The following is a 27,262-nucleotide window of genomic DNA, read 5'->3' on the forward strand; positions in this document are numbered from 1 at the left end:
TCAATTTTGTTTTCTCATGAATTTCTGCTCGCTCTTGTTTTCTCGTTGAATTTCCGCTCATTCTAGTTTTCTTATTGATTTTTGTCCATTTTAGCTTTTTCCATTGATTTCCGGTTTATATACGGTAATTGATTTTAAGTCCATTTTATCATTTCTATTGATTTTTTCTCCATATTAGCATTCATATTGGTTTTTTCTCTCCATTCAGCATGCCATTAGTGGGATGAATTCAGAGATAGAAAGTCTACAGAAAGAGAAAGAAGAATTAGCTCAGGCTTTAGAAAATGCTAAATATAACTCAGCAACTAGCAAGTAAGAATTTATAAAACAGAATACCAACAACATTGGATTCCTTTATTTTCTTTGATACCAATATTGTGGATTAAGGGCTATTCCATTAAAATGTTTTGGAGAGGAAGGGACTTTCAAAATATCCCTACAACCAAGAACCATTTGTTACACTATTGTTTCGGGCAAAATATCAATTGAAATGGCTTAACTTTATCAAAAGACATATAAATTACACACAAACAAGTGATCATACACTGAAGAATAAATTTGATCTATGACACAATGTAAATACAAAATGTAGTTTATTTATTTCATTTACAGCTAATTTACTAATGCTTGTAAGGTTAACTTTGGTAGTCTTGCTTGCTCTGTTTGTATAAAAGTTAATTCAAGCTTTGTAATTAACATTGATAGCTTCAAACAATATGTATAGGCATTTTTAAACCTGAATATATTATATATAAATTTGATTGAATGTTGTCATAATTACGATTGTACAATATGCAAACAAAACAAGCAAGCTAACCAAAGCCTTGCTTTACATGCATTAGGAAATTAGCTATAAATGGTTGAACTATTTGTACTTGTATAGAGTGGCAGAACAGAGAAGACAAAGATTAAAAGAGTTAGAACAACAGATGTCACAACTAAAGAGAAAAGTCAACGATCAAACAAAACTGTTAAAGATGAAGGAACAGTCAGAAAAACAAGTGTCTAAAATGAACGTGGATATACAGGTAGGAACAGTCAGAAAAACAAGTGTCTAAAATGAACGTGGATATACAGGTAGGGACAGTAAAAAAAAAACAAGTGTCTAAAATGAATGTGGATATACAGGTAGGGACAGTCAGAAAAACAAGCGTCTAAAATGAACGTGGATATACAGGTAGGGACAGTCAGAAAAAAACAAGTTTCTAAAATGAATGTTGATATACAGGAAGAAACAGTCAGAAAAACAAGTGTCTAAAATGAATGTGGATATCATTCAGGTAGGGACAGTCAGAAAAACAAGTTGCTAAAATGAATGTGGATATACAGGTAGGGACAGTCAGAAAAACAAGTTTCTTAGATGGGTAGGGACAGTCTTATACCTTTTACCCTAAACAAATTAATTTTAATAAGTAATTAATTTGTTAGCTACTTTTGTGAGTAAAACAATAACCAAAATATAGATCATTGTGAATATGGAAAACAGTTTTTTAAAAGATTTGTAGGAGTGCCAATGAGACAACTGTCATAATTTGTAAAAGTAAATCATTATAGGTCAAAGTATACAGGGGTTTCATTGTCTTTCATGTTGACTGGTACTTTCCACGTTTCTAGGTGGTACTTTTCAATTTATTCCATGAATATCTTATATAAAAATTTCTACATTTAGGCGGTACTTGTCGATAGCATAGGAGGGTAAAAGTACCGGGTACAGCCTCCTAATGAATGGCCTGAGTATAGCCTTCAACATGGAGCCTTGGCTTACACCGAACAGCAAGCAATAAAGGGCCCCAAAAATGACTTATGTAAAACCATTTAAACTGGAAAACCAACAGTCTAATCTATATAAAAAAAGAGAAACGAGAAACACTTATGAACCACATCAATAAACGACAACTGCTGAACATCAGATTCCTTACTTAGGACAGGTGCAAAGAAATGCAGCGTTTTTAAATGTTTAAATGGTACCAAACCTTCACCCTTATCTGAAATAATAGTGTTACATCACAACATAGAAAGACACATATTTTGTTTCTGATAAGAGCATAATCTTGTTTAATTTACAGATAATAGAATTATGTGTATACTTTTAGGGTATGAAAATTATGTGTATACTTTTAGGGTATGAAACAACAGAGAGTTAAGCTGATGAAACAGATGAAAGAAGATGCTGATGAATTTAGACGATGGAAGATGAAAAAAGAAAAAGAAGTCATGCAGTTACAACAAAAGGTTGTCATTTAAAAAATTTAGTATTAAAAAAAAAAAAGGATGTATTTTTTTTCCTGATAAAAAAATGCCTAAATCATTTCATTGTTTTGAAATTTAGAAACAATACCATCATTGAAAGACCATTAGTTGACATTTTTTAGGTTGAGCTAATGTACAGAGAATGCAAATTATTCAGATATATCAATGTGAAAAAATTAAGCACGTTAAGGTAGTACCTAACACTACAGGGAGATAACTCTTTAAAATCAGCTAAACGTTTTAATCACCTTGTATTTCTTTTGTTTATTTAAGTTATTTACTTTTATGTTTTTAAGTTATGACTCTATAGTATTATCATTTACCAGGGAAGAAAGAGAGATTGTGAGATAGCCAAGTTACAGAGAGAAAACCAGAAACAACAAAACATTCTGAAAAGAAAAGGAGAAGAGGTAAGTACAAATTTGTTTATTATCCACCTTGCTGAGCATTTTATAAAAGTTTCTGATTGAAATGTACATTTTTGCCACATGAATGTATTCAGGGCTATTCCAGAAAAAAATGTATGGGGGGGGGGGGGGGGGTTTGAAGGCACATTGTATTGATAATACATGGGTGATGGGTATCAGAGCAACTTTTCACACTATAATGCACTATAATTCTCAATTACAATTGTCTGGGTGTGGGATGCTGACAAAAACTGCCTTCCAACCCCCCCCCCCCCCCCCCCCCCCCCCATACATTTTTTTCTGGAATAGCCCTCACAGAAAATTGATTTGCTTATCTTTTATAACTGATTGTGTAATTAAAGGGACATTTAAAAAAAAAATCTATTTCAATTTTTAATCAAATTTTATATAGTCTGGTAAAACATTTCTTTTTTTATTTCCTTCTGTTACATTCTGTATGTATACTCTGTGTAAGTTATCCTTTAAAGGAGCACCACCATGAGTTATTGTTTAAAGGAGGACATTTAGTATCAGTGCAAAAACAAGTTCTGTTAAATATTTTTTTCAAAATCTCCTTATTTTAAAGTCATAAGAAACCTCAAATCAAAAAAAAAATAATGCATATGTTTTTTATAACTCAATGGATAGTTTTCATTGTAAAACTTATGTACATATACTTTTTTCTGAAGAAAATTCTTTAATTTATTCACATTTAGAAGAAGTTTACTTTGTTTGAATTGCTTCCTTCCAGCAAGCTATTCCCCCGATATATTTTCCGTATGCAAGGTGACCTCACCGTGACCCATCTCGTAAAAATCCGGTGACCACAATACGCATGGATGTCCTTAAAATAAACTATTATCTGAATTTACATGTTAAACACGTGCTCAAATTCCATGCTTTTTTGTTTATTTTTCGTCAATTGTTGACAAACAGGTGACAATCGTTAAACTTCGGCTTCAAAACACGAACTTTAATTACCTGCCATATTTTCACATGAACACTGACCGATTGAAAAAAAAATTGACGATTATATGAAATTTACACGAAAAAAATGATAAATTCGAGCACAGAAGACTAAGTTTATGATGTTTGTATGCATTGGTTTAAGAATTGGAAGAACATTATTTTTCACCGGTCACTCGTTTCTTATGACTTTAAGTTCTGTTTAGCTAAGATGACTATTTACTGATTTTAAGGCTGCTGCAGCAAACAAGAGACTAAAGGAAGCTTTAGCCAAACAGAAACAAGTTCAACAAGAGAGAAATGAAAAATTTGAAAAATATGACACAACCAGTATAGGAAACAGGGTTAGAGTAAGTACAATATGGTAAACCAACTTATTTTTGCAGATACTTTATTTTGTGTTTAGCCCTTACCAGCCCATTTCACGGCTATTTATTTTCAGGATTTTCAAATTTAATTCATGTCGTTAAAAAAGGAAAAAATCGAAATTTTACATATTGGCAAAAATAGCGAAAATAAATCGCTCATGGAAATTAGTTGGTTTACAGTAACTTATGGTTGTCATTCATAGTGTCTTTATCATGTGGATATGAGATGACTAGTTTAAATAAAATCTTTAAAAGTTAAACCAATTAACCGCATATGAAAGTTATGAGTATTGCATCAGGGCTGTTCCAGAAAATAATATGTTGGAGGGAGGCAAGGTATTCTCTGGAACAGCCCTCATTGAGACAGCAATCTTATGAAAAAAATAAATAAATTAAAAACAAATAAAAAAAAAAACAATAAATAGGTGTTGTTGTGATTGAAAAAACATAGCTTAATCTATGTATGAAAAAATTCAGAATTTATCAAGATTTGCATTCAAACAAAAAAAATCCCTAGATTATAAAGAAAGCTTTTTGATAAATAAAAAAAAGATGGCTTACGATATGGTTCCCATATTGAGATAGACAGTGGAACATTTGACATGTTTAAACTTTGCCTGATTTATTTTATTTGAATATTTGCAGCATCAATTTTTCATTTGATGGTAGCAAATGTAGTTTACTTGAGACAAATTTGTGGTGCCATTTATTGGATATTTTCTATTTCCAAGAAAACAATTGATGCCTACATCAATTGTGGAATAATGCCTAGAAATTTTATATTTTATACAGGAAGTGTTATGGTATGCCTTTGTCCATTTGTCATCAACAACTCAAAATAACTTATACCAATTTGCGTGAAACTTTAGTGAATTGTTTATATATATCTATTAATTAAAGTTACCTCACTTTAGTTTTTTTTTATAAATTTCTGATATGTGTATCATGTGCTCATGGTGCATCTCTTTATTTATCCATGTTACAAACAACCTTGCATCAGAATAACATAACATGTATTTGTGCATTGTAGTCCTGGTTGAGTCATGAGCTGGAGGTCAGGGTCAGCATCAGGGAGGCCAAATATCACCTGAACAGGCTGCTGTCTGATCGGAAGGAAATGGTGATGACATTGAACGATTTGAAGGACAGGATAGATGAGGATGCTCCACCCACCAAGGTTAGTAATAGTCCTCAGTCAATATACTTCTGTCAGGTCAATATATCCTTGTATCGACCTCCTACAAAGGCTGTTATTGAATATTATACTGGTACAAAACACCACAAGGAGATAACTTTGTAAAAATCAGCTGAACATTTAATCACATTCTAATGTGAAGGAAATATTAAGATTCTCAATGATCAAAAATAGAATTTGTCAAACTGCTATATATCCAATGATATTTTCTTAATTAAGACTGGTTCATTAAAAAAAAAATGTATTTTTGTCAAAGGGTGAAAGTGAATAAATTGTCAAAATTTTATAAAAATTAATCAAGCCAAGTTAATTTTAATCCAGGTATTTGGTACCACCTTAAACATAAAAGACATTAATGAAAGAAGAGTGAAGTATTCAATTGGAACAGAAAATTTCTTTTGTACACATTCTTTTTTATATATATCTGAACGTTAAAAAAAATAAATATTCTGCATTGCAGAAGTTGGCCTGGATAAAAGACGGGAAGTTAGACTCATCAAGTTTTGAGGTTGAGAACGTAAAGAAACAGATAGAGGAAGTTCAACAACAGATTGATGAGAGGTAAACAAACAAACAAACAAATATTTTATTGCTAATCACAGCATCCACAAGGAGCAGAAAAATCAACATTAATTTCATACTAATGATTACAAGTGATTCAATATGATTAAGACACAATTTTATAGAATATATTTATTCAGACCAGCAGAAGAAAACTACAAGCACAGTAGTTAGTCTGTGTTAGTAATATGACTAGCAATCACTGTTTTTCATTGGTTAACTTATTTTCAAATTTTATGTTAGAACTGTTAAAAAGTTGCACTTTACTAACGTTTCACATGAGCTATATTTTCCTTAAAAATATTCCTGCTAATTTTCTTATGGTTTTACAGTTACGATGAAGGTTTTGAAATGAATTTTCAAGGTTCAATGATTCTATCTTTCTAGGAATGCTCAGATAACTGACCTCCAACAGAAGGTTGTTGATGCTGATCAAGGTAAGAATGATAGGGGGTTGAATATGGAAGCAATACAGTGTTCTAGGATTTTTTTGGCACCTTGACTTACCACGGGTAAGATCAATAAAAAAATTACTTACCCACATCTAAAAGTTAAATCCGCCAACCAATGCGGACGCCGGGGGTCTGGGGTAAATGATGCAAAATCCTGCATTCTAGCCATTTCCTGGCACCTTTTTCATGCTTCAGAAAGTACCCTTTTTTGTGATGTCAAATGATGTTTTGTATGAAGCAATGATGACTAAAGTGTATTGAAAAGTATTTGAAATATATGGCTTAATTGTAATGGCTTAATTGTAACTATATACCTATACCACCAGAAAAGTACATTGAACTATAACAGTACTTCACTGACTTTCATACCAATAATCCACTGTAAAAAAATAAGGGACTTACATGCAACTCTTTTTAAAAATCAGACATGCTCTTTATAAAATACTGAATATTTTTCAGGCTGATTCACTGAACATTAATGATTAAGGATAAGATTTTAAATTTAAAAACTTTTATGACATGCTTTAAATTATATGTTGTGAAGTTTGTCTGAACAAAGCTGGATTCGGATACGATTGAATTTTGAACAAAATTAAAAAAAAATGATTTCTTACTAAATTTGACAAATATGTTATAGTTATTACTATGTCATTTATTAAGAGCTATAATAAATGCAACTGTAAGTTTATTTTCCTCCGATGACAAGAAAAAAAATCGTTTATGTCCAGATTTAAGCACCAGTTATCAATCCGGATTTTCCGATTTTACCGACACCGTGACCGACTTTTAGAATGATAGGAGAAGAATGTGGTCTCTTTTGCGCTTGATTACACCTAGTAAACGAGTGCTTGAATAAAAGCGCCGATAGACATCGACAAAATCTTCGATCTTTTTTTCAAAGTTTTTTCTCGTGATTTAATAAAAATAAAAAGCAGATATGGGAAAATTGAAGAGGACCGGGAAATTTCAAGAGTTTTTCGTCTTCCCCGAACTTGAAAATTGACTTACCACCGGGTGACAAAGGCTAAAAAATGACTTACCCGTTGTCCTAATCCACTTACCCCGGGTAACGGGTAATGGGAATCCTAGAACACTGCAATATAAAATTGGAGGATGCTGTGAACCATTCATTTATTCATTTCAAAATATTGCAATGTTGCAAAAATTGGGAAAAGATACATGTAGGTTTTTGCAAAATAGAAATTCAGATTTTGAAAGTACTATTTGTATGCAGTGTTTTCCTGAAATCTCAAAATTGAAAGAGTAATAGCTATGAACATGATTATGTTACAAAGAACATGAAGAATTCCACTCAAGCTGGTGCTAGTGGCCATCTTAAACTTGCTGCCAGACTACAGTGTTTTTTTCCTTGCTCTATGTTGAAGGCCTCACTGTGACTTTGAGATGAAGAACAGTAATAAATGTGCTTTTCTTTGGCTTTTTGTATGTTTTTTTTTTGTCATGGATTGAGTTTAAAAAAAATACTGAACTCAAAGGAAAATTCAAAACAAAAAGTCTGTAACCAAATTTAAATCGCAAAGTCACTTATACTAATGGCAAAATCAAAAGCTCAAACACATCAAATGAAAAGATAACAGCTGTCATATTCCTGACTTGGTACAGACATTTTCCTATGTAGAAAATGGTGGGTTTAAACTGGATTTATAGGTAGCTAAAATCCTAATTATAGAAACTGATTACCTTGCCAATTAGCCATACAAATGTCCTCGAGAGCTGTTATAACAAATATGAAATTAAGTCTATATTTTCACAATGTATCAATATAAAGAATACTTATCAATTGAAAACAAAACATCAATCTTATCAAGATGTGCTACTTGCAGAATGTAAAGGGAAGTCTATTTGGGAGAGTTTACACACAATGGTAGAGGCAAAGTGTGCATTGAAATGGTTACTAGAACAGGTAAGATCTACAGGGGAAAGTTTACACACGATGGTAGAGGCAAAGTGTGCATTGAAATGGTTACTAGAATAGGTAAGATCTACAGGGGAGAGTTTACACACGATGGTAGAGGCAAAGTGTGCATTGGAATGGTTACTAGAGCAGGTAAGCTCTATTTATATAGGGAGAGTTTACACATGATGGTAGAGGCAAAGTGTGCATTGAAATGGTTACTAGAACAGGTAAGATCTATAGAGGAGAGTTTACACATGATGGTAGAGGCAAAGTGTGCATTGAAATGGTTACTAGAACAGGTAAGATCTACAGGGGAGAGTTTACACATGATGGTAGAGGCAAAGTGTGCATTGAAATGGTTACTAGAGCAGGTAAGATCTATAGGGGAGAGTTTACACATGATGGTAGAGGCAAAGTGTGCATTGAAATGGTTACTAGAACAGGTAAGATCTATAGGGGAGAGTTTACACACGATGGTAGAGGCAAAGTGTGCATTGAAGTGGTTACTAGAACAGGTAATGATTAAATACTAACGATGAAATACTACATTTTGTAATTTTATACTGAAGCACATTTTGTGAATTTGTAATTATTTAAGGATATTACAATCCTAATTGGTATCTGTAGGATCTAAGTATAAAAAAAGATGTGGTATGATTGCCAATGAGACACCTCTGGACAAGTGACCAAATGACACAAACAACTATAGATCACTGTTAGACCTTCAATAATGGGCAAAGCCCATACAGCATAGTCAGATATAAAATGCCCCGAAATCACAAATTTAAAACAATTCAAATTAGAAAACTAACAGCCTAATTAATGTAAAATAAAAGTGAACAAAAAACAAATATATAACACAGTAACAAACAACAACCACTGAATTACAGGCTCCTAACTTGAGACAGACACATACATACAGAGTGTGGCGGGTTAAACATTTTAGGGGGATCCTGAACCTCCCCTTGCCTGGGTCTGTCTACAGTAATCCCTGCCATGTCAAAATTGAAGTTGTGAGGTTCCAACAAGGTGATCTTAATTGACTGGAATAGCCAGTTCATGCCAAAGGTCATGGTTCTCTCTCGGTACTCTGGGTTTTTCCAACAATAAAATCAGACTGCCATGATATAGCTACATGTCTCTGAAAGTGCCTGTCAAGACCAAAATTAATCAATTAATTATATAACTCCTATAAAAAATAAGTTGATTCATATGATTGTCAAGACAATTTATTATCACAACAGGGTCACACATTTAACAGGGTACACTTTTGATTAGATTAAGTCCTAAAGGAGTAGATCCGGTAAGGTCAAAAAGGGGTCTTACTGGACCTACTCCTTTATTTGGATTATATTGAATTTTACATTACAAACCAATATATAGCTAGTTAACTTTTGTGTATATTCATTCCAAGTGATTTTTTATTTCTAACAGGCAGTATCATCTAGGGCAGATAGCAGTAAGGCTCAAGGTGAATTACAAGATTCTAAACTTCATCATATAGACAGACATGATGAAATGGAAGAACTACAGAAAGAGATAGAGGATTTAAAACATAAACATGAAGACAATGTAACTAGGTTACAAAAACAACATGAAGATAAGGTAATAAGTTTGTTTTTAAGTCATTAGAATTTGTCTTAATTGTATGTTCCACCTGTGATTAAAGATTTCAGTCAATGTAGTTTTTGATGAAGTTGAAATCCAATCAACTTGAAACTTAGTACACATTCTCCCTGTGATATGATCTTTCTAAAATAGGAGTTTTGACTGCATTCTGCAGTCCACTGAACATAGAAAATGCTATTGCTAGTGGGGCATCCTTGAACTATGGACACATGCTTGCTTTTAATGTATGAGATTTAAAAGTATGAGAAGAAACATTGTACATAGATCTGCTTTATATCTATAAAGGTATTAGCCCTTAGACTGCTACGCGTGACTATTGTCGTTCCGATAAGACAGTCCGCTACTGCTACTCGCGACTATAGTCGTTTTCCGTACTCGTTTGTTTACACAGTTACCATGGAATGGGCGGAGTCAATATTCATGAGATTGCGGCAGTTTCGACTTGTATGGATTCTGATTGGCTTAAAATCTGCGTTCTTTCGAGTGTCTCTTGACTTTTAATCATGTATAAGCGATAAACCGAAAGTGAAAATTTTTGATGAAAAAAGTGACAAAATGGCGGACATTGTTTGGAGAAATGGCCAACACGTTCAGAAGTATTTCAATGATAACGATTTAACAGCGGCGGACGATTAAAAGGATTTGGACGAGAACCGAAGATTAAATGGAAGTATTCTATCAAAACTGCAAACAGAAGACTTTTAAAGCGAGAATTACGGGGATTCCCAGACATTGTTCAAAATGGATGACATGAAACAGGATTTGCGATGTTTATCATTTCGCCTTTCAAATGTGAATCAATATTGACTAACATCGATAGACCCGAACTTTAAGTTTGTCAAGATTATATATTGATGAAAGCTTTAAAAATGAACTTGTCGTGTAAATATATTTGTACATGGAAGTAAAAGTCGGCGCAGTGAAAGTTGGAGGAAAATACCGGAAAATATTTGCATAAAAAAGGCCGTTGGTCTGAGAAGAAACTTTTATTTTTTGATAATCACAATGGAACTTAGTTCTTAAAAGAGATTTTAAACTATATTGGTTCAATTCTGAAGTCATGGATACTTTTACATTGATGGATCGTTTAATAAAACATGAAAAAATAAGTTTACCTTTGTTTACCTATTTTCGCACCTGTACAGGTAAAACATGACCAGAGACTCACACAAAAATAAAATAAATTAAAAATACAGAATCTAACAATACTTTTTTATATAACTTTTATTGATGAATATTCAATATTTACAAAGATACAGCAATTGTAAGTGAACATGTTTATTTCATCAGTGATTAAAATTTTACTCAGCATTACACGAAAGTACAATAGAAATCAATGCAGCAGTCTAAGGGTTAGTATTAAAAAGGTAAATATTTCATTTTCATCAATTTTCCTAAAAACTTTTCAACTTTTTCCACTAACAGTAGAAAAATAAATAAAAAAAATAAATAAATAAAAACTGGTCTATTTGTATGAAACTTTGAGTAAAATATATTTATCAGTCTAGTATAGAATAGGAAGGAACACATTTTTAATAATTCCTTGATATGAAAAAACGTTACCTGATGATAGTGTTTCTTTGTTAACATTGCTAATGACGTCATAAATTAAATACCGTCACAACTAAAATCCCTAACAACAGAACTAAAATCGGAAACGTTATGGTATTTCCGTTTCTTTTTTCTAACAAATATTTAAGTTACAAAAAAATAATTCATACAGACTTCGTCCCCATACATAGGTAATGTCTGCCTCATATTAGTTTATGATTATATCTCCGCTTTGAAAAACAGGGGGGTATACTGTTTTACCTCTGTCTGTCCTTCCGTCAGTTCATCAGTCCGTCAGTCTGTCCGTCCCATGAATATTTTTCGTCACATTTTTCTCAGGAACTACACTACCAGGATTTCTGAAATTTGGTTTCAGGCTTGATATAAGTCAGCTATACCGTGTGATGTGTTTTCAGATTCATCTCTCAACAGCTTCCTGTTTACCGAACACTTGTTTGATTTTATACATGATAGCCAAGTTGAAAATTTTTCGTCACATTTTTCTCAGGAACTACAATACAAGGATTTCTGAAATTTGGTTTAAGGGTTAATATAAGTCAGCTATACCCTGTGATGCGTTTTCAGATTCATCACTCGACAACTTCCTGTTTACCGAACACTTGCATATTTTTACACAATTAATATTATCCACTTGCGGCGGGGGTATCATCAGTGAGCAGTAGCTCGCAGTTTCACTTGTTTTATATGTATCTCACCCCTTTGCCCATTGAAATTTTTGTTGAAAGTAAAGAATATGGTTTATAAAGTATATTTCAGAAAACATTTTAGTGGGCAAGGGTATCCTTAATAAATTATTTGGAAAAATGTCTTAAATTTTACAGAATTGTGCCACAAATTAGGATTTTACAAAATTCTCTTACATTATTATGTCACAAATACGTCATTTATGACATCATTGATGTAAATCTTTTTCAGCTGCAAAGCTATTGGACATTTTAGCATATACTTTTTTCCAATGTTCACTACATTTTGGCAGTGAAAATTTCAGATTTTTATGTCCAAAATTATAAGTGTATTAACTTCTTTAATGTTACAAAAAAGTTTCTGGTGCTGATTTAAAGAAGACATCCTGATATCCGTTTTGTTTTCAGGTTTTGTTTCTGTTGAGACAGATGAAGGCTGTAGATAGTAGTGTGACATTAGATGAAGACGTCAGACAGAGAATGAAATTCCAGGTATAGATTTAAATTTTTTTTCTCCCTCAGTCTGACCCAGGGCTTCCAAAAAATATTTGAGCCAGCCAGACATTTTATATCTGATCCCGATTTTTTATCCCTTAAGACTTAGTCACAAAAGGCAATGTTGGTTTAACTGTTAAATTGGCAGTGCATCATTCAAAGTGTGAACATCACCGTGCTCATATCTCCCTTAGACTCTTTATTTGTGCCAAATGACATTGTCAAAAACTTTTAAAATCATATTTTTCTAAAACCGGATGTTGACTTGACAATGGTAAAACATGGACGTTAAACGGATACGTAAAATCCGTGTACGTTTACAAAGCACGACTGAGCGAAGAAGCTCTTTCCACGTTATTTCTTCAACAAAATACTTCAAATGATAGTTAGATACAAGTATCAATGATAATTTTAGCATATTGAAGAAATGTAGGATGCATAATTAATTTTCAACCTGTGCACATTCGCACACATGTTCTAGTTCATACAAGGTAGTTCTGACAATTTTTCATTTAAAACCTTTTTAAATTTTGCATTAAATCTTGTTGATAAACTAATTTCTTATAATTTTAATCTTTTGGACTAAATCAATTAGATTCAAACCAGTGAAATATAAGAAAACAATTGTGAATAGACCGATCAATTTATACAATGTCAGGTACTGAAAATAATTTACCTGTCACCTGAAAAGGTAGATATCAGCTGTCCAACAACTAATTAGCCTTGATTAAAATTAGAAAGTATTGAAGTAGGGTTTGTTTTGATAGTAATTAATCATCATGTCACTTTTATGACTGGAAAAGTGTGGATGTTAAAGGCAAAAGGTTGGGTCAAAAAGATTGTGAATTATGTTTATATGACCGAAAAAGCCTTGAAAACTAAAAAGTAGATGACCGTTTCATGCTTTGCCCAGCCGGACTTTTACCTGACATTATACACATGACCTGAATATATGACCGTTTTGGAAGCCCTGGTCTGACTTTCTGTACTTAATCAGGTTTAAGATCTGTTCAAAGAATTTAACAATGAAGGTCACATTAACTTGAAACTTTGTAGTACATATGTTCATTATGATGTTGACTTCTTGTAGTAATGATATTTTGTCCCAGATTTAACATTCACTGAACATGGAAAGTGTGAGCAGAGCATATGGCAGACTAATTTCTTTATATGAACATCTTAATGATGTGTCAGGTTTCTGTCTCATAACCTATCAATATTTTTGGCTTTTTTGTTCCTTAACTTATGCTCTTCTGGCTTTTGGTATCAGTTTTAAATTCTTTTTTTTTTTTTAATATTACTGTAGTTCATCCTTAAGTAACAAGGTATGCCTAGCTCAACAATGAGAGTATTCTCAGGGGTGTGGAAATATTTGTTGTGAGCACTTGTCCCTGGGAAAGTAAAACTAAATTTTACTTGTCTGGAAAAAAAGTTATTTGCCTTGATGGTCACAATAAATATTGAAGTATTTTATTGTTAGCTAATATATTATTCTTAGCTCTGTTTTGCATCACAAACAAATGAGATCCATATGTTTATATTTAGGAAGTAGGAAATGGGTTAACATCAGTGGGACAGAAACCCAACAGCAAACCAACCAAAATGAAATGACTTCTTCTTTATATAAGCTTCCTATAGACAGGAACACCTCTAATAATAAATGACATGTAAAGGACAATTTTGTTGCAGTTTTTGAATAAAAATTGTAGTCTGTAGGTACATGTCTACATACTGAATTTAGAGGACACTGAGTGAAGAAATAGAAACTAAATAATTTATAATTTTTTTGTGTTTCTCTCAACTGACACGCTTGGTTTTTTCTTGATAATTGATGGGCAATTAAAGTGTCCCTTCTATTAACCACTTATACAACAAATAAGGTTGACTTTTGATCTATAAATAAGACAAACAATTTTTTTTTCTGAATTTCCTTCCAAGGGCCAATCTGATATCCACGATGTCTGAAATTCTCGCTTCCGTATTTTTTTATACACTCCTTGTCTTCCGTTTGTGTTTCATGTTTTCTAATCGACTCTTCATTCTTTTTGTCTTGATGCAACCTAGACAAAATTAATTACTTGTACAGGTGTTCAAATGTAAGAGTCAGGCGAGTCAGTATAGCATTTCATCACCCCTCATTCTTATTTACATTGTTTTGTATGCTATTAAACAATGAAAGTGGCAAAATAATGAAATAATCCTTTGAAATATATTGCAGCAAGAAGAGATTGATAAATTGAGTAAACTGCACGAGGAGGTTCAAAAGAAAAATGATGAATGTGAATCTCTGAAACAGCATCTGACTAAGGCCATGTATCAAGGGAAAAGTTTTGCTTTGATGCCAAGTATAGATGCCGACCATGAGGTGGCTTCACCATTCCTGACACCTAAACCAAAAGCTAAGGTAAATAAAACCATGAGGTGGCTTCACCATTCCTGACACCTAAACCTATAGCTAAGGTAAATATAACCATGAGGTAGCGTCACCATTCCTTACACCTAAACCTATAGCTAAGATAAATAAAACCATAAGGTGGCATCACCATTCCTTACACCTAAACCGAAAGCTAAGGTAAATAAAACCATGAGGTGGCTTCACCATTCCTGACACCTAAACCTATAGCTAAGGTAAATATAACCATGAGGTAGCGTCACCATTCTTTACACCTAAACCCAAAGCTATGGTTTATATAACCATAAGGTGGGTTCACCATTTCTTGCCTATAAATACAAAGCTTAGGTAAATATACCCATGAGATTGCATCACCATTCCTTACACCAACACCAGAAGCTGTTTATATAAAGATGAGGTTGCATCACCATATCTTACACCTCAACAAAACTGGAAATCCTAGTCAATTGAGATTGAAATCAAAAACTGTAGTGTTGATAGGCTTGTAATTTAGACCAATCAAACACCAAGACCCTACTCTTGCTGTAAATACATACACTGAAATGCTGAGTATTGATTTGAGCTTAGGCAGCAACCATTTGATTTTCTGGGGGGGGGGGCTATGGTTTATTTTGGAAAAAAAAAGTTTGTTTCCAGTTTTTTAAGAAAAAAATAATTTGTTTTTGATTCTGAGAAAAACAAATTGTTTGTTTCACCCTCAGCTGCCACTATATATAATGCTAAAATTGAAAGAAAAAAATTGTTTTCGACTTGTCGCGAAAAAAATAGATTGTTTTTCGCCGCAAAAAAATGTGTCCAGAAAAAAAAACCATAGGCCCCCCCCCCCCCCCCCAGAAAATCAAATGGTTGCTGCCTTATTTACAAGGTAACAGTGCTAATGAAAGACATGTCTTCTTTCAATACTTTATCTCCCAAATTTACTAGTCTTGCTCTAAATCCTCCATAATATGATTCATCATTATTCATAGAATACCAGTTATTGTGGATATTGTTCATATAGCAAAATTATCAATTTTTAAAAGTTTTCAACAATTTACAAATTTTCTTTAGGCTTTTATACCAATTTCACAATAGAAAGAAATCAAATATCCATGAAAAACTAAATTTTTCCTTAATCCTTGAAATTTGGTATTTACGAATATAAACGATTCAAAACGTACACACTTATAATAAAATCCAAAATGATAAATGACATTTAATATCATTGACTTGACAGGCCAAGAGGAAAACCATGGGAAAAGATGAGTCGTTTATGAGTGAGGGTGAATACTTTGCTGCCATTAGTGATGAAGAGGACGGCGTGGATGAGGAGGAGGATGAGGAGGTTAACAGTGATGAGGAATGGTGGAGGACACCCAAATATAAACGAAAAGTAAGTTGAAAATCATATTGTGTGTGCCGTTTTGGCAATTTGCGAAAAAATAGTAATTGTGGCGATTAATATTCGTCATTTGCAAAAGAATTTAGTGAAAGAATTATATATAACGATTGATTTTCATCCATCTTGTTTATTTACTTTTTTCGGGTTTCTAGGACTGACCTGATCAGACAATACTTGGAATTCACCTTGAACTCGTTAAGATTTTGACAGAAAATCAAAAATCAGCTGATTGCATTTTATAGCTATCGACAACAAAGGACTAATTAATAAAGGTGTTGATTGTATTCTTTCACAAAATGATATGGTTAAATGGCATCCGTCACATGTCACATAAAGGATTTATTAACCACTTTGCGACACACGTGTTAGAAGCAAATTTTAAATGTCTCCTCTCCTTCTTTTAATGATAGTCCAGAAAAAAACTGTTGTTATGACGAAAGATATAGATAATTGATTAAAAAGAGTACTTTAAAGTCTTTGAGTGACACGATGTGTTTCAAGCATAGTTTTATATCTCAACTTTTTCATTTATGATGGTCTAGAAATAAAACTGTCATTATGAAGGAATCTATGCAAAAGTTTGGGAACAACCCCTCGAATGAGTGGTACCCTAAAATGTAATGACTTCCCCTTAAATGAGCGATCAATTTCAAGTGATAAAAACTTTTGTTTTGTTGTAAAATCACTTCTTAGTACAAAAGGGCACATATATTTCTTTTGAAGAATCTTTCCCAAAGAACTACATCTTTCTGGTATTATATGGTCAAAGCATGTCCAAGAATTTTGTTATAATCCGGGACTTATATCTTTCTTTATTATTAAAAATAATTGGCCCCCTCTTTTAGAAAAGTTGTTCAAAATATAATGAAATAAAGTAAATGTTTAATGTTTATTCATTACAATGTAGACTCCAAGATTTGAGAAAATAAACATAGACAACAATGGGGCAAACTCATCTTATTTAGATAGGGGAGGGGGGGGGGGGGGGCGGTTCGAATAAATGAAAAATATATTTATGTTACTTGCCAAAAAAGTAATAAAGTGTATTTAATGTTTGACTGATCTGTTTGGAAACACGGATTGTGTGTTTGCCATTCCAGTGAGGAAGTTTTATTACCGGTATTATGAAGTATTTGTCACTATTGATTAATTTTTATGTAGGAAGAGTCATTTCTTTTACTTTGTTTTAGAAAACAGCTAAATTGTGTAAAATTCTAACACTGGATTTTTTTTCTTTTTTCAGCAAAGTTCAAAGATAGTTCAGGTAAGGACTTTCTTATTGATTTTCTATAGTGAAAAATGATTGTCTTCAAGCTTTAAGCTTGAGTAAAAATATTTGCCTGCAAAATCATTCTCATAAATTAAATCAGTCAAATCCATTTTTAGAATTCAAATTTAAGCCCAGGAGATTAACATGTATAATTAAAGACAATGTCTTAAAAATTTTAAAAGTAGGTGTAATACACAAGTGAGGTTGTTTATAAAATTATTTCAAATCAGGGAAACAGTTCTAACCCACAAATTGACAACTAAAGGGAGAGATTTAAGGTATGAATTTACATGATGTAATGACAAATAAGGAAGATATTTGAATTGACTTTACATGTTTGCTAAAATCAGCATTGAAGAAAAAATGAAAACATATACAATTTGATATAAAGGGGATTTATTCTTAATTGTAGGATACTATTTTTATGCCCCACCTACAATAGTAGAGGGGCATTATGTTTTCTGGTCTGTGGCTCCGTTTGTCCGTCCGTCCGTCCAGGTTAAAGTTTTTGGTCAAGGTAGTTTTTGATGAAGCTGAAGTCCAATCAACTTGAAACTTAGTACACTTGTTGCTTATGATATGATCTTTCTAATTTTAATGATAATTAGATAATTACCCAATTTCACGGTCCATGGAACATGGAAAAGGATAGTGCGAGTGGGGCATCTGTGTACTTTGGACACATTCTTGTTTTTATTGTTTCAGGATATAAATGTTCAACAATGTAAACATTTTCTTTAGCCTTGTATGAGGGGGGATAGGACCTTTATCAATTCTCCGGGATTGGGTTTTTTTAAGCTCAGGATTTCGGGATCAGACCCCTCCTAACCCCTCTCTTGTATGCAGGGTTTGACAAAACAATGAAACCTTTAATATCCATGAAAACACAATTGTTCCTTCATCCAGAAAAATTGGTTTCTACCCTCAAAAAAACGGAATGCACTGTTAATCTTGATCAATATGACAATATGTAGTTATTTTTTTTTTGTAGCCAAAAAAAGATCCATCAAGAAATTCTATAACAAAATGTAACTGTAAAGGAAACTGCCTGAAGAAAATCTGTGGCTGTCGAAAACAAGGCATTGTGTGCTCTGACCATTGTAAATGTTCTAGTCAGTGTAGGAACATAGAACAGCCAGGATCAACAACCAATCCAGATGATGATAGCGTAAGTACAAGGGGGTAATATCATAACATAGAACAGCCAGGACCAACTACCAATCCAGATGATGATAGCGTAAGTACAAGGGGGTAATATCATAAATAAAACAGCTAGGATCAATAACCAATCAAGATGATGATAGTGTAAGTACAAGGGGGTAATATCATAACATAAAACAGCCAGGATCAACAACCAATCCAGATGATGATAGTGTAAGTACAAGGGGGTAATATCATAAATAAAACAGCCAGGATCAACAACCAATCCAGACGATAATAGTGTAAGTACAAGGGGGTAATATCATTACATAGAACAGCCAGGATAAGCAACCAATCCAGATGATGATAGTGTAAGTACAAGGGGGTAATATCATAACATAGAACAGCCAGGATCAACAACCAATCCAGATGATGATAGTGTAAGTACAAGGGGGTAATATCATTACATAGAACAGCCAGGATAAGCAACCAATCCAGATGATGATAGTGTAAGTACAAGGGGGTAATATCATAACATAGAACAGCCAGGATCAACAACCAATCCAGATGATGATAGTGTTAGTACAAGGGGGTAATATCATTACATAGAACAGCCAGGATAAACAACCAATCCAGACGATGATAGCCTAAGTACAAGGGGGTAATATCATAACATAGAACAGCCAGGATCAACAACCAATCCAGATGATGATAGTGTAAGTACAAGGGGGTAATATCATAACATAGAACAGCCAGGATCAACAACCAATCCAGATGATGATAGTGTAAGTACAAGGGGGTAATATCATTACATAGAACAGCCAGGATAAACAACCAATCCAGACGATGATAGCCTAAGTACAAGGGGGTAATATCATTACATAGAACAGCCAGAATCAACAATCAATCCAAAGGATGATAGTGTGAGTACATGGGGGTAATGTCATAACGTAGAACAGCCAGGATCAACAACTAATTTCAGATGATGATCAGACCTGCCAACTATCCCGATTTTCGCGGTATCATCCTGATTTTTATCCCTCACAGGGGTTAAGAAATTTTGTTATAACTCACTAGCCCAGGGCTAATTGGTAGCAGGACTTTACTAGCCCTGTTGGAAGAACTACTAGCCCAACAAAACTGACCTGCTAGCCCGAGTATGCCTTACAAATTCAGAGTTTGCTGCAAAATACAATGAATTCTATAAACTTAACAATTTTTATCCGTTGTACTGTAGATTTTAGCAAGTTTGATACCCAAAACTTATTTCAGCAAAAAAATATCCCATTAGCAGATATATTCAATTAGTCGATAATTGAATATTCTTGACTATTCTGTAATAATGAGTTGACCAAATCCCGATATGGTACAACTCTTGACCACTGCTATAGTATATGGGTATATAAAGGATTGGAGTGATTTTTATCAAATACATCATCACGTTTCTGTAAAAGAATTAGCAGCTGGTTATGTGAAATGCTCATATTTGTTTTCAGTTTTAAATTTATTTTATTAAAATAAATCAAATGACCTCAAATATTTATGTGAATAAATATCAGCATCCATAGTTTGTGTCTTTTATAATTGTTTTATAAACGAAGTACAGTAATATCCATACTTACATTTATCACAGGTAAGCTAATTGTGGGCTTTAAATAGACTACAAACTGAGCAGTCTCTAAACTGAAATTGTATTTATTATAAATTTTATTTCTTTAAAATCGAATTCATTTGAATATCAATGAAGATAATCATGATTGATGAAATATTATTGCATCAAGTTTAAGTTTTCTGAAGACTGTAAATGTTTAGGTCATGGTTCTGGAGGCTTTTTCATAGTCTGGGAATCCCGGATGACGATGAGGGGATTTTCCACTTTCTATATTAGAAACGCCAAGAATTTTTTGTTACTAGTCCGTCGGGCATATTGGGTTACAAGTTTTGGTTGCCCCAGGCCTAAATGCGGTAGTCCTGGGCATCGGGCTAGTGGATTTTTTAACCCATGCCTAACCTGAATCCCGATATTGGGATCGTAAAACTAGTGAAAATCCCGATCTTCACAAAACCTACCCGAAAAAATTATTGTTTACAGATTTTGAAGTTTTTCTGATCAATTTGAAAAAAATCAATAATTTTACCTGGGGCTGGGGACATATTATGACAAGTTAACAACCCTACGCTAATCAACAGTCACAACAGGTGTCATAATTAGTGGTTGTATGTAATCAGATTACCTAATGGGTTGTAACAGTCCTCAAAACTAATTTGTAAACACAAATAATTTTGATCAGAGAGCCTTTCAATTTTAATCAATTTATCATACAAGCACAATTTGCAACGTTTGTTGTAGTTCCACAACAAAATCATGATTAACTGAAAGATGAGAACTGTAAGGAACTCTCAAGAAAACATTGTTTATCTTGAAATCCGTTTAATATTTTAAACCAGACGTCGTGTGTCTGTTGATTTAAAATCACCGCCATTTTGTAATTTTTTTTCAACTGAGTTACTGTAAAAGCCTCCGCCAGTAAGAGCAACTCTGAATACAAAGAAAGATAACTCAAATTTTATCCATTTTCTCATTAATACTGACAAGACTAAATCAAAATCTGTATTCATCCTTCTTACTTTAGGACAAGTAGGTTTAGGTCTTTTGGTCATGGTTCATAGATAAGAAGGTCTTTGGAGTTGGAAAAGGGGGGGTGTCTCTACTTTGAATCCTTTATTTTTTCTCTATTCTTCAGTTATTTTGTAAATTTTAAAATCTAATAGTACAAGAATCATGCAAATAAAAAAAAACAAGGCCTACAAGCTCATCATTAGTATACCAAAAGAAAAAAGACGCGAACTGAGACTATTTTAGGAGTAAAAAAACAATGCACACAGAAACGTCCCCAAAATTGTAACCCTTAAAAATCTGGTTGCCCGCTAAATCCCCCATAGAGATTTCAAAAGTTGGCAGGTCTGGATGATAGTGTTATTACAAGGGGGTATATCATAACATAGAACAGCCAGTATAAAAAACCTATCCAGATGATGATAGCGTAAGTACAAGAAAAAAGAAAAAATCACAAAATTACTAAACTCAGGTTAATTCAAAAAGGGAAATCCCTAATCAAATGGCAAAATTAAAAGCTCAAACACATCAAATGAATGGATAACAACTTTCATATTCCTGACTTAGTACAGGCATTTTTATGCCCCACCTACGATACCACCTACGATAGTAGAGGGGCATTATGTTTTCTGGTCTGTGCGTCCGTTCGTCCGTCCATCTGTTCGTTCGTTCGTCCGTCCGTTCGTTCGTTCGTTCGTCCGTCTGTCCCGCTTCAGGTTAAAGTTTTTGGTCAAGGTAGTTTTTGATGAAGTTGAAGTCCAATCGACTTCAAACTTAGTATACATGTTCCCTATGATATGATCTTTCTAATTTTAATGCCAAATTAGAGGGTTTACCCCAATTTCACGGTCCACTGAACATAGAAAATGATAGTGCGAGTGGGGCATTCGTGTACTGGGGACACATTCTTGTTTTTTTATCATACTTGTGTAGAAAATGGTGGATTGAACCTGGTTTTTAAAGTTAGCTAAACCACACACTTGTATGATGGTCACATCAAATTCCGGTATATGGACAACGATGCAAGGGGGTAAAAATATAACAGCCAGGATCAATAACTGATCTAGATGATGATAGTTTAGTACAAGGGGGTAATATCATCACAAAGAACAGCATGGATCAAAAACCAAGACTCCATTCTGAATATTTCTCATAAAGTTTTCAAACAATTTAGAAAATGGACAGGTGTTCATATTATAAAAAAACGAAATGTTGTATAATTGCCAATTAGACAAAAAATGAAATAAAACAAGTTATAAGTTCATGTGTCTGAAGAGCTTTTCTGAATTTACCTTCTCCAGCAGAATATTTGAAAGCCAAGGATGTATAAGAACTAAATCAGTTGAAGGGCCATCTAGAATGACCCAAGACAAAAACAATGTTAAGGAGCAACATACAGTCTTCCTTAATAAGCATGGATCCATAACATGAAGTAAGCCATAAGAGGTACTGTGATAAAAAAATGTGAAACGTTCAAAAGATAAAAAAACTCACTTTTATAAGATTTACTTACACTAAATACAAATGGAATAATTTTTATTTTCTTCTGTAGATTTCAACAACACTAAACAGTACCTACAATTTGGAGGAGAAAGAAAATATTTCATCACAAAATAGCAGTGCAAATGAATTTGTGGAGCCAATGATTCCTAAAAGGAAATCTCGAACAAACAATAATAGTGAAATAAGCTCATCCACAGAGGGCGCCACTAAGAAGAGAAGACTTCTCACTGGGAGTAACAGCTTTTTTAAACCTCTATAGTTGTAAATTTATAAACAATGCTTCATAGATAGGTTGTTGGTGATAGATTTATTTTGTCGTATAGTCAGTAGTGTCCAGTTCAATGTTAGATTCAGATGCTGGACTGAATGACTGAAATAAACGAGAAAAGACATTAATGTTATCCCTAACAGTTTATGAAATTCAGAAGACTTTTTAATCAATGAACAATGGACAATATATTACTAACATATGACTGTCAGTCAGTCAGGCATAACGAAATAGACTAGAAATTATTAAAAATCTGTAATCACTAAGGAAATGTCTGTCATAAAATATAAACTAGAGCTTATCTCTAAGGACATTTATCTGTTATATCATGTTTATGTTTTCAATGGCTGGTTACTTTAGTCTTATGTCTGAGAAGAAATCAGCTCTACTGAAAAAAAGATTGTGCAATATTTTACCAATTTTCATTTTTTTCAAAATTCTGTAAATCATGTATCTTATTTTGGTATTTGTTCAGCAAAAGTTTTTAACTTGCCTTCAGTGGCCTATGGGCAATGTGTGCTATGTTTTTTCATCTCTTGGTTTCAGTTTATATGAACTTTTTCAAACAAACAAAAGTTCTGCTCTGATAGAACCATTTGACCAATGGCTAAAAATGTAACATGAGTGACAAATGGATCAATTATTTTACATCTTAATAACTTTAATATACAGAGTAGTACAATGTGATCAGAATTGATCATGATGCTAATATGTACCTTCTTTGTATTTGAAACAAAATTAACTTATGCTTTCTATAAAATAGAACAATTGAAATAAATGTAGGATTTTATCTAGTTTCTGCTCAAGTGAAATGTATGTTATGAACCCATTGAAGAAATTTTTAATTTCCTTCTGTGATTCATTGTATCACTATTTTATTCCGCAAATCATGTGTACATGACTTTTAAATAGCTTGTGATATACACTAGAAAACAGAGAAATTCATTCTTCTCTAGACTCTTATACTTGATTTTATTTAAGGAATGACTCTAATATTTTTTCTGTCTATGAAGAAATAACATAAAAAATTTGTTGCACACTGAATAACGCACATAGCGGGTTATTTAACAGTGTGCACCACATTTTTTTATGTTATTTCGAATAGACAGAAAAAATATTACAGTCATTTCTTATAATTTAATTCTAAATTCCATTTTAAACCGTAGAAAACTATGAAAAAACGTTGATGACGTCACGATCACATGACTAAATTATGTCTATGGGCTCATAACAAAATAACGTCAGCCAATCAGAATATGCGTTACATCCAAAATTAAATTATTTGATTTTAATGTGAATAATGGAGGTGTGGCTTGTATTCATATTTATATGTTTTTTCGTAAGTTTTATTTAACTATGGGTTGCAAACTGAATTAGTACTTTTTTCCATTTAATTTACATAGTTAAATGAATTTTGCTTGCTGTTTTGAGGGGCAGTTAAATCTAGTGTTTATTTATGTGTTGAAGGAAATTTTTATATTTAGTACTAAATGATTTTTGTGGTTGTATGTTGTATATTATATATATCACATTTTCTGTTGTATTATTTTAAATTAAGGGAAACCTTGAAATATCTGACCAAATTCTATATATAAGCCTCATATGATATAAAAAAAGAAGATGTGGTATGACTGCCCATGAGACAACTCTCCACAAGAAAACAAAATGACACAGAAATTAACAACTATAGGTCACCATACAACCTTCAACAATAAGTTTTTCTTTTTTACAATTTTTCACTGTTCTCTTCTCCCTAAAGGACTTCCTTCAATTGTTTTCACAGATATCAGTTTTTATAAATTTTGGAAAGATTTTCTTTAAACTTGATTTTATGCATCAAAAGCATTCTACATTTAAATTTTTATGAAATTGGTATTGTTGACAAACATTTCAATTGTGGTTCACCTATTTCTAAGACATGCAAGGAAATTAGAACCTCATGACCTCAGAATATTTTATGTGGTTCATCTAGCTTTCTTCATTTTATGTAAATGTATTTGTTATTCCTTAGATATTGCCACAAAGTTAATTTAAATGTCAAATGAATTGCTCCCTTTTCTATAAGCCTGTATGTATACTTTGTCAAAACAATGAAATTAGATAGAGCGGAATAAACAGTACAATATAATCCACAAAAATTTGTATCTGGGAAAATAAGTGAAACAATATTGAATGAAATTGACCATTGTCCAGTTGTATATGTACATTTTGATCATCTTTTTAATGTGGCATAAATATATTTATATGGATGAGTATTGACCATTGTCCAGTTGTGTATGTACATTTTGATCATCTTTTTAATGTGGCATACATATATTTATATGGATGAGTATTGACCATTGTCCAGTTGTGTATGTACATTTTGATCATCTTTTTAATGTGGCATACATATATTTATATGGATGAGTATTGACCATTGTCCAGTTGTGTATGTATATTTTGATCATCTTTTCAGTTTTTTTGGTAAAATAAAATCAAGTCATTTTTATGTCTTTGATTATTTTAAATTTTTTTTATCATTTTTTTTAAATAAAATGTGTAAAAATAAAGCTAACAGCATGAAACAAAGCAAAGTAATTTTACTTTTGTTTATCAATAAAATTATTGAATCTGCATCATTATACATTTATTTATTGCCTTTTACCCTAACCTCTCCAGTTATTGATAAAAATCTTTCATACTATTATTTTTTAATAGATCTCATGGAACATGTGTACTAAGTTAAGTTGTAATGACTTCAACTTCATCAAAAACTACCTTGACATATGATATGATCTTATGTTTATGTCAAATTAATGTTAAAATTAAAGAACATAGAAAATGATAATGCGAGTTGGGCATTTGTGTACTATTGACACATTTTTGTATAACTCGAATGTTGTCGATCTTATTGCATAGTTGACAGAATAAGACAGGAGAAAAATGATTTGACACAACCGTCAATTTCTTGTATGTTTTTGTTTCCAGGCAATCAAATGTCTGGGGACAAATCAAGTAAAGGAATGGTCAGAAGGCAACCCATAGACATATTATTTCCCTTTATCTTATTTACACTCTAAAGTTATCAGTATTTTTATGGCCCCTCAACAAAGTTGTCGGTGCCATATAGTTTTACCTTTGTCCGTCATTTTGTCATTCCTCAAAAAACCATAATACAAACTTTTTTTTAAAACGCCTTCAGATATTGGTCTGATATTTGGTATGTGAGTTAACAATGATGAGTTACAGATCATGTTCATGTTTCATTCCGCTCTGCTAATTTTGGCCGAAATTACATGCTTTGGACTTCGATAAATTGTTGAAAATCAAAGTTATTCAGACTATTATTCTAAACGCCTTCAGTTATTGGGCTGATTTTTTGGGATACGATTGCTTTCAAGCAATCTGTAGACTTATACTATTGGCTCAGGGGCAATGCTCTCACGTCAACTGTTTTATTCTAAACATTAAGGAACCTCTCCGATTCTTATGATTGTCTTCGTTGAAAAGGTTAAAACAAACAAAGGGATTGAACTTAAAACAACTTTCCTATAATGTTCTTTTCATAATCTTCATGTTTGATATTTCCCTTGACTGATATGCATGTTTTTAACAACACGGAAAATCAGAATTAAGCAGTATTTATTTTATTGTTTTTATGAATTTAGAAACACGTCAAAGGGATTTCCCCAGTTGTGATAAAAATGCGAGAGTTTTCTGAATTGCGATAAATCTATTTCTGTCATATAAGAACTGAAGTAAAGTTTTTCTTTTATGTCACCGTTATGAAATTGAACTTCCATAAAGAAATATAATAATAATAATAATAATATACGTTCTTGCTCCAGGGTTTGTTTAGGTAATTATGCGCATGTGTATAGTATTCTTGACTTCAAGGGGTATTAGATTGAATGGTTGCTCTGGATTCCCCACTCAATTGATTAATTTATAACTCATTGGATCCTTTGTATGTATGTCTGCTATTGAGGGTTTTTGTTGTTGCATAATTTTAAAGCATATGCATCATTTAGATTAAAATAAATGTAGTCCACATTGTAAAGGTGTAACTACAACACCCCTTCTGGCGAAATGGAGTCTTCCATATTATCGTTGTGAGTTATCTCCCTTCCAGAAGTAACTTCTGTGAATTCTGAATCAAAACAGCACGTCGAGAAAAATTAACTCGTTCTGTCGA

General features: G+C 32.7%; 1 protein-coding gene across 1 annotated transcript in view; it reads left to right on the plus strand.

The window, feature by feature from the left end:
* The window catches only part of LOC139486581 (chromosome-associated kinesin KIF4-like), a gene marked incomplete in the record, with an annotated part of 49,758 nt that extends 24,055 nt beyond the window's left edge, over positions 1-25,703 (plus strand). Inside the window, 15 exon segments of the mRNA XM_071271503.1 lie at positions 897-1,028; positions 2,122-2,232; positions 2,577-2,660; positions 3,857-3,973; positions 5,022-5,168; positions 5,647-5,747; positions 6,135-6,184; positions 8,044-8,123; positions 9,552-9,722; positions 12,410-12,493; positions 14,715-14,900; positions 16,126-16,281; positions 17,534-17,554; positions 18,552-18,728; positions 22,870-25,703. Of these exon segments, the coding sequence (XP_071127604.1) occupies positions 897-1,028; positions 2,122-2,232; positions 2,577-2,660; positions 3,857-3,973; positions 5,022-5,168; positions 5,647-5,747; positions 6,135-6,184; positions 8,044-8,123; positions 9,552-9,722; positions 12,410-12,493; positions 14,715-14,900; positions 16,126-16,281; positions 17,534-17,554; positions 18,552-18,728; positions 22,870-23,079 (1,827 nt within the window).
* Positions 25,704-27,262: the final 1,559 nt, after the last annotated feature.

This window comes from Mytilus edulis, chromosome 8, assembly GCF_963676685.1.
Source record: "Mytilus edulis chromosome 8, xbMytEdul2.2, whole genome shotgun sequence".
Taxonomy (NCBI): Eukaryota; Metazoa; Mollusca; class Bivalvia; order Mytilida; family Mytilidae; genus Mytilus; species Mytilus edulis.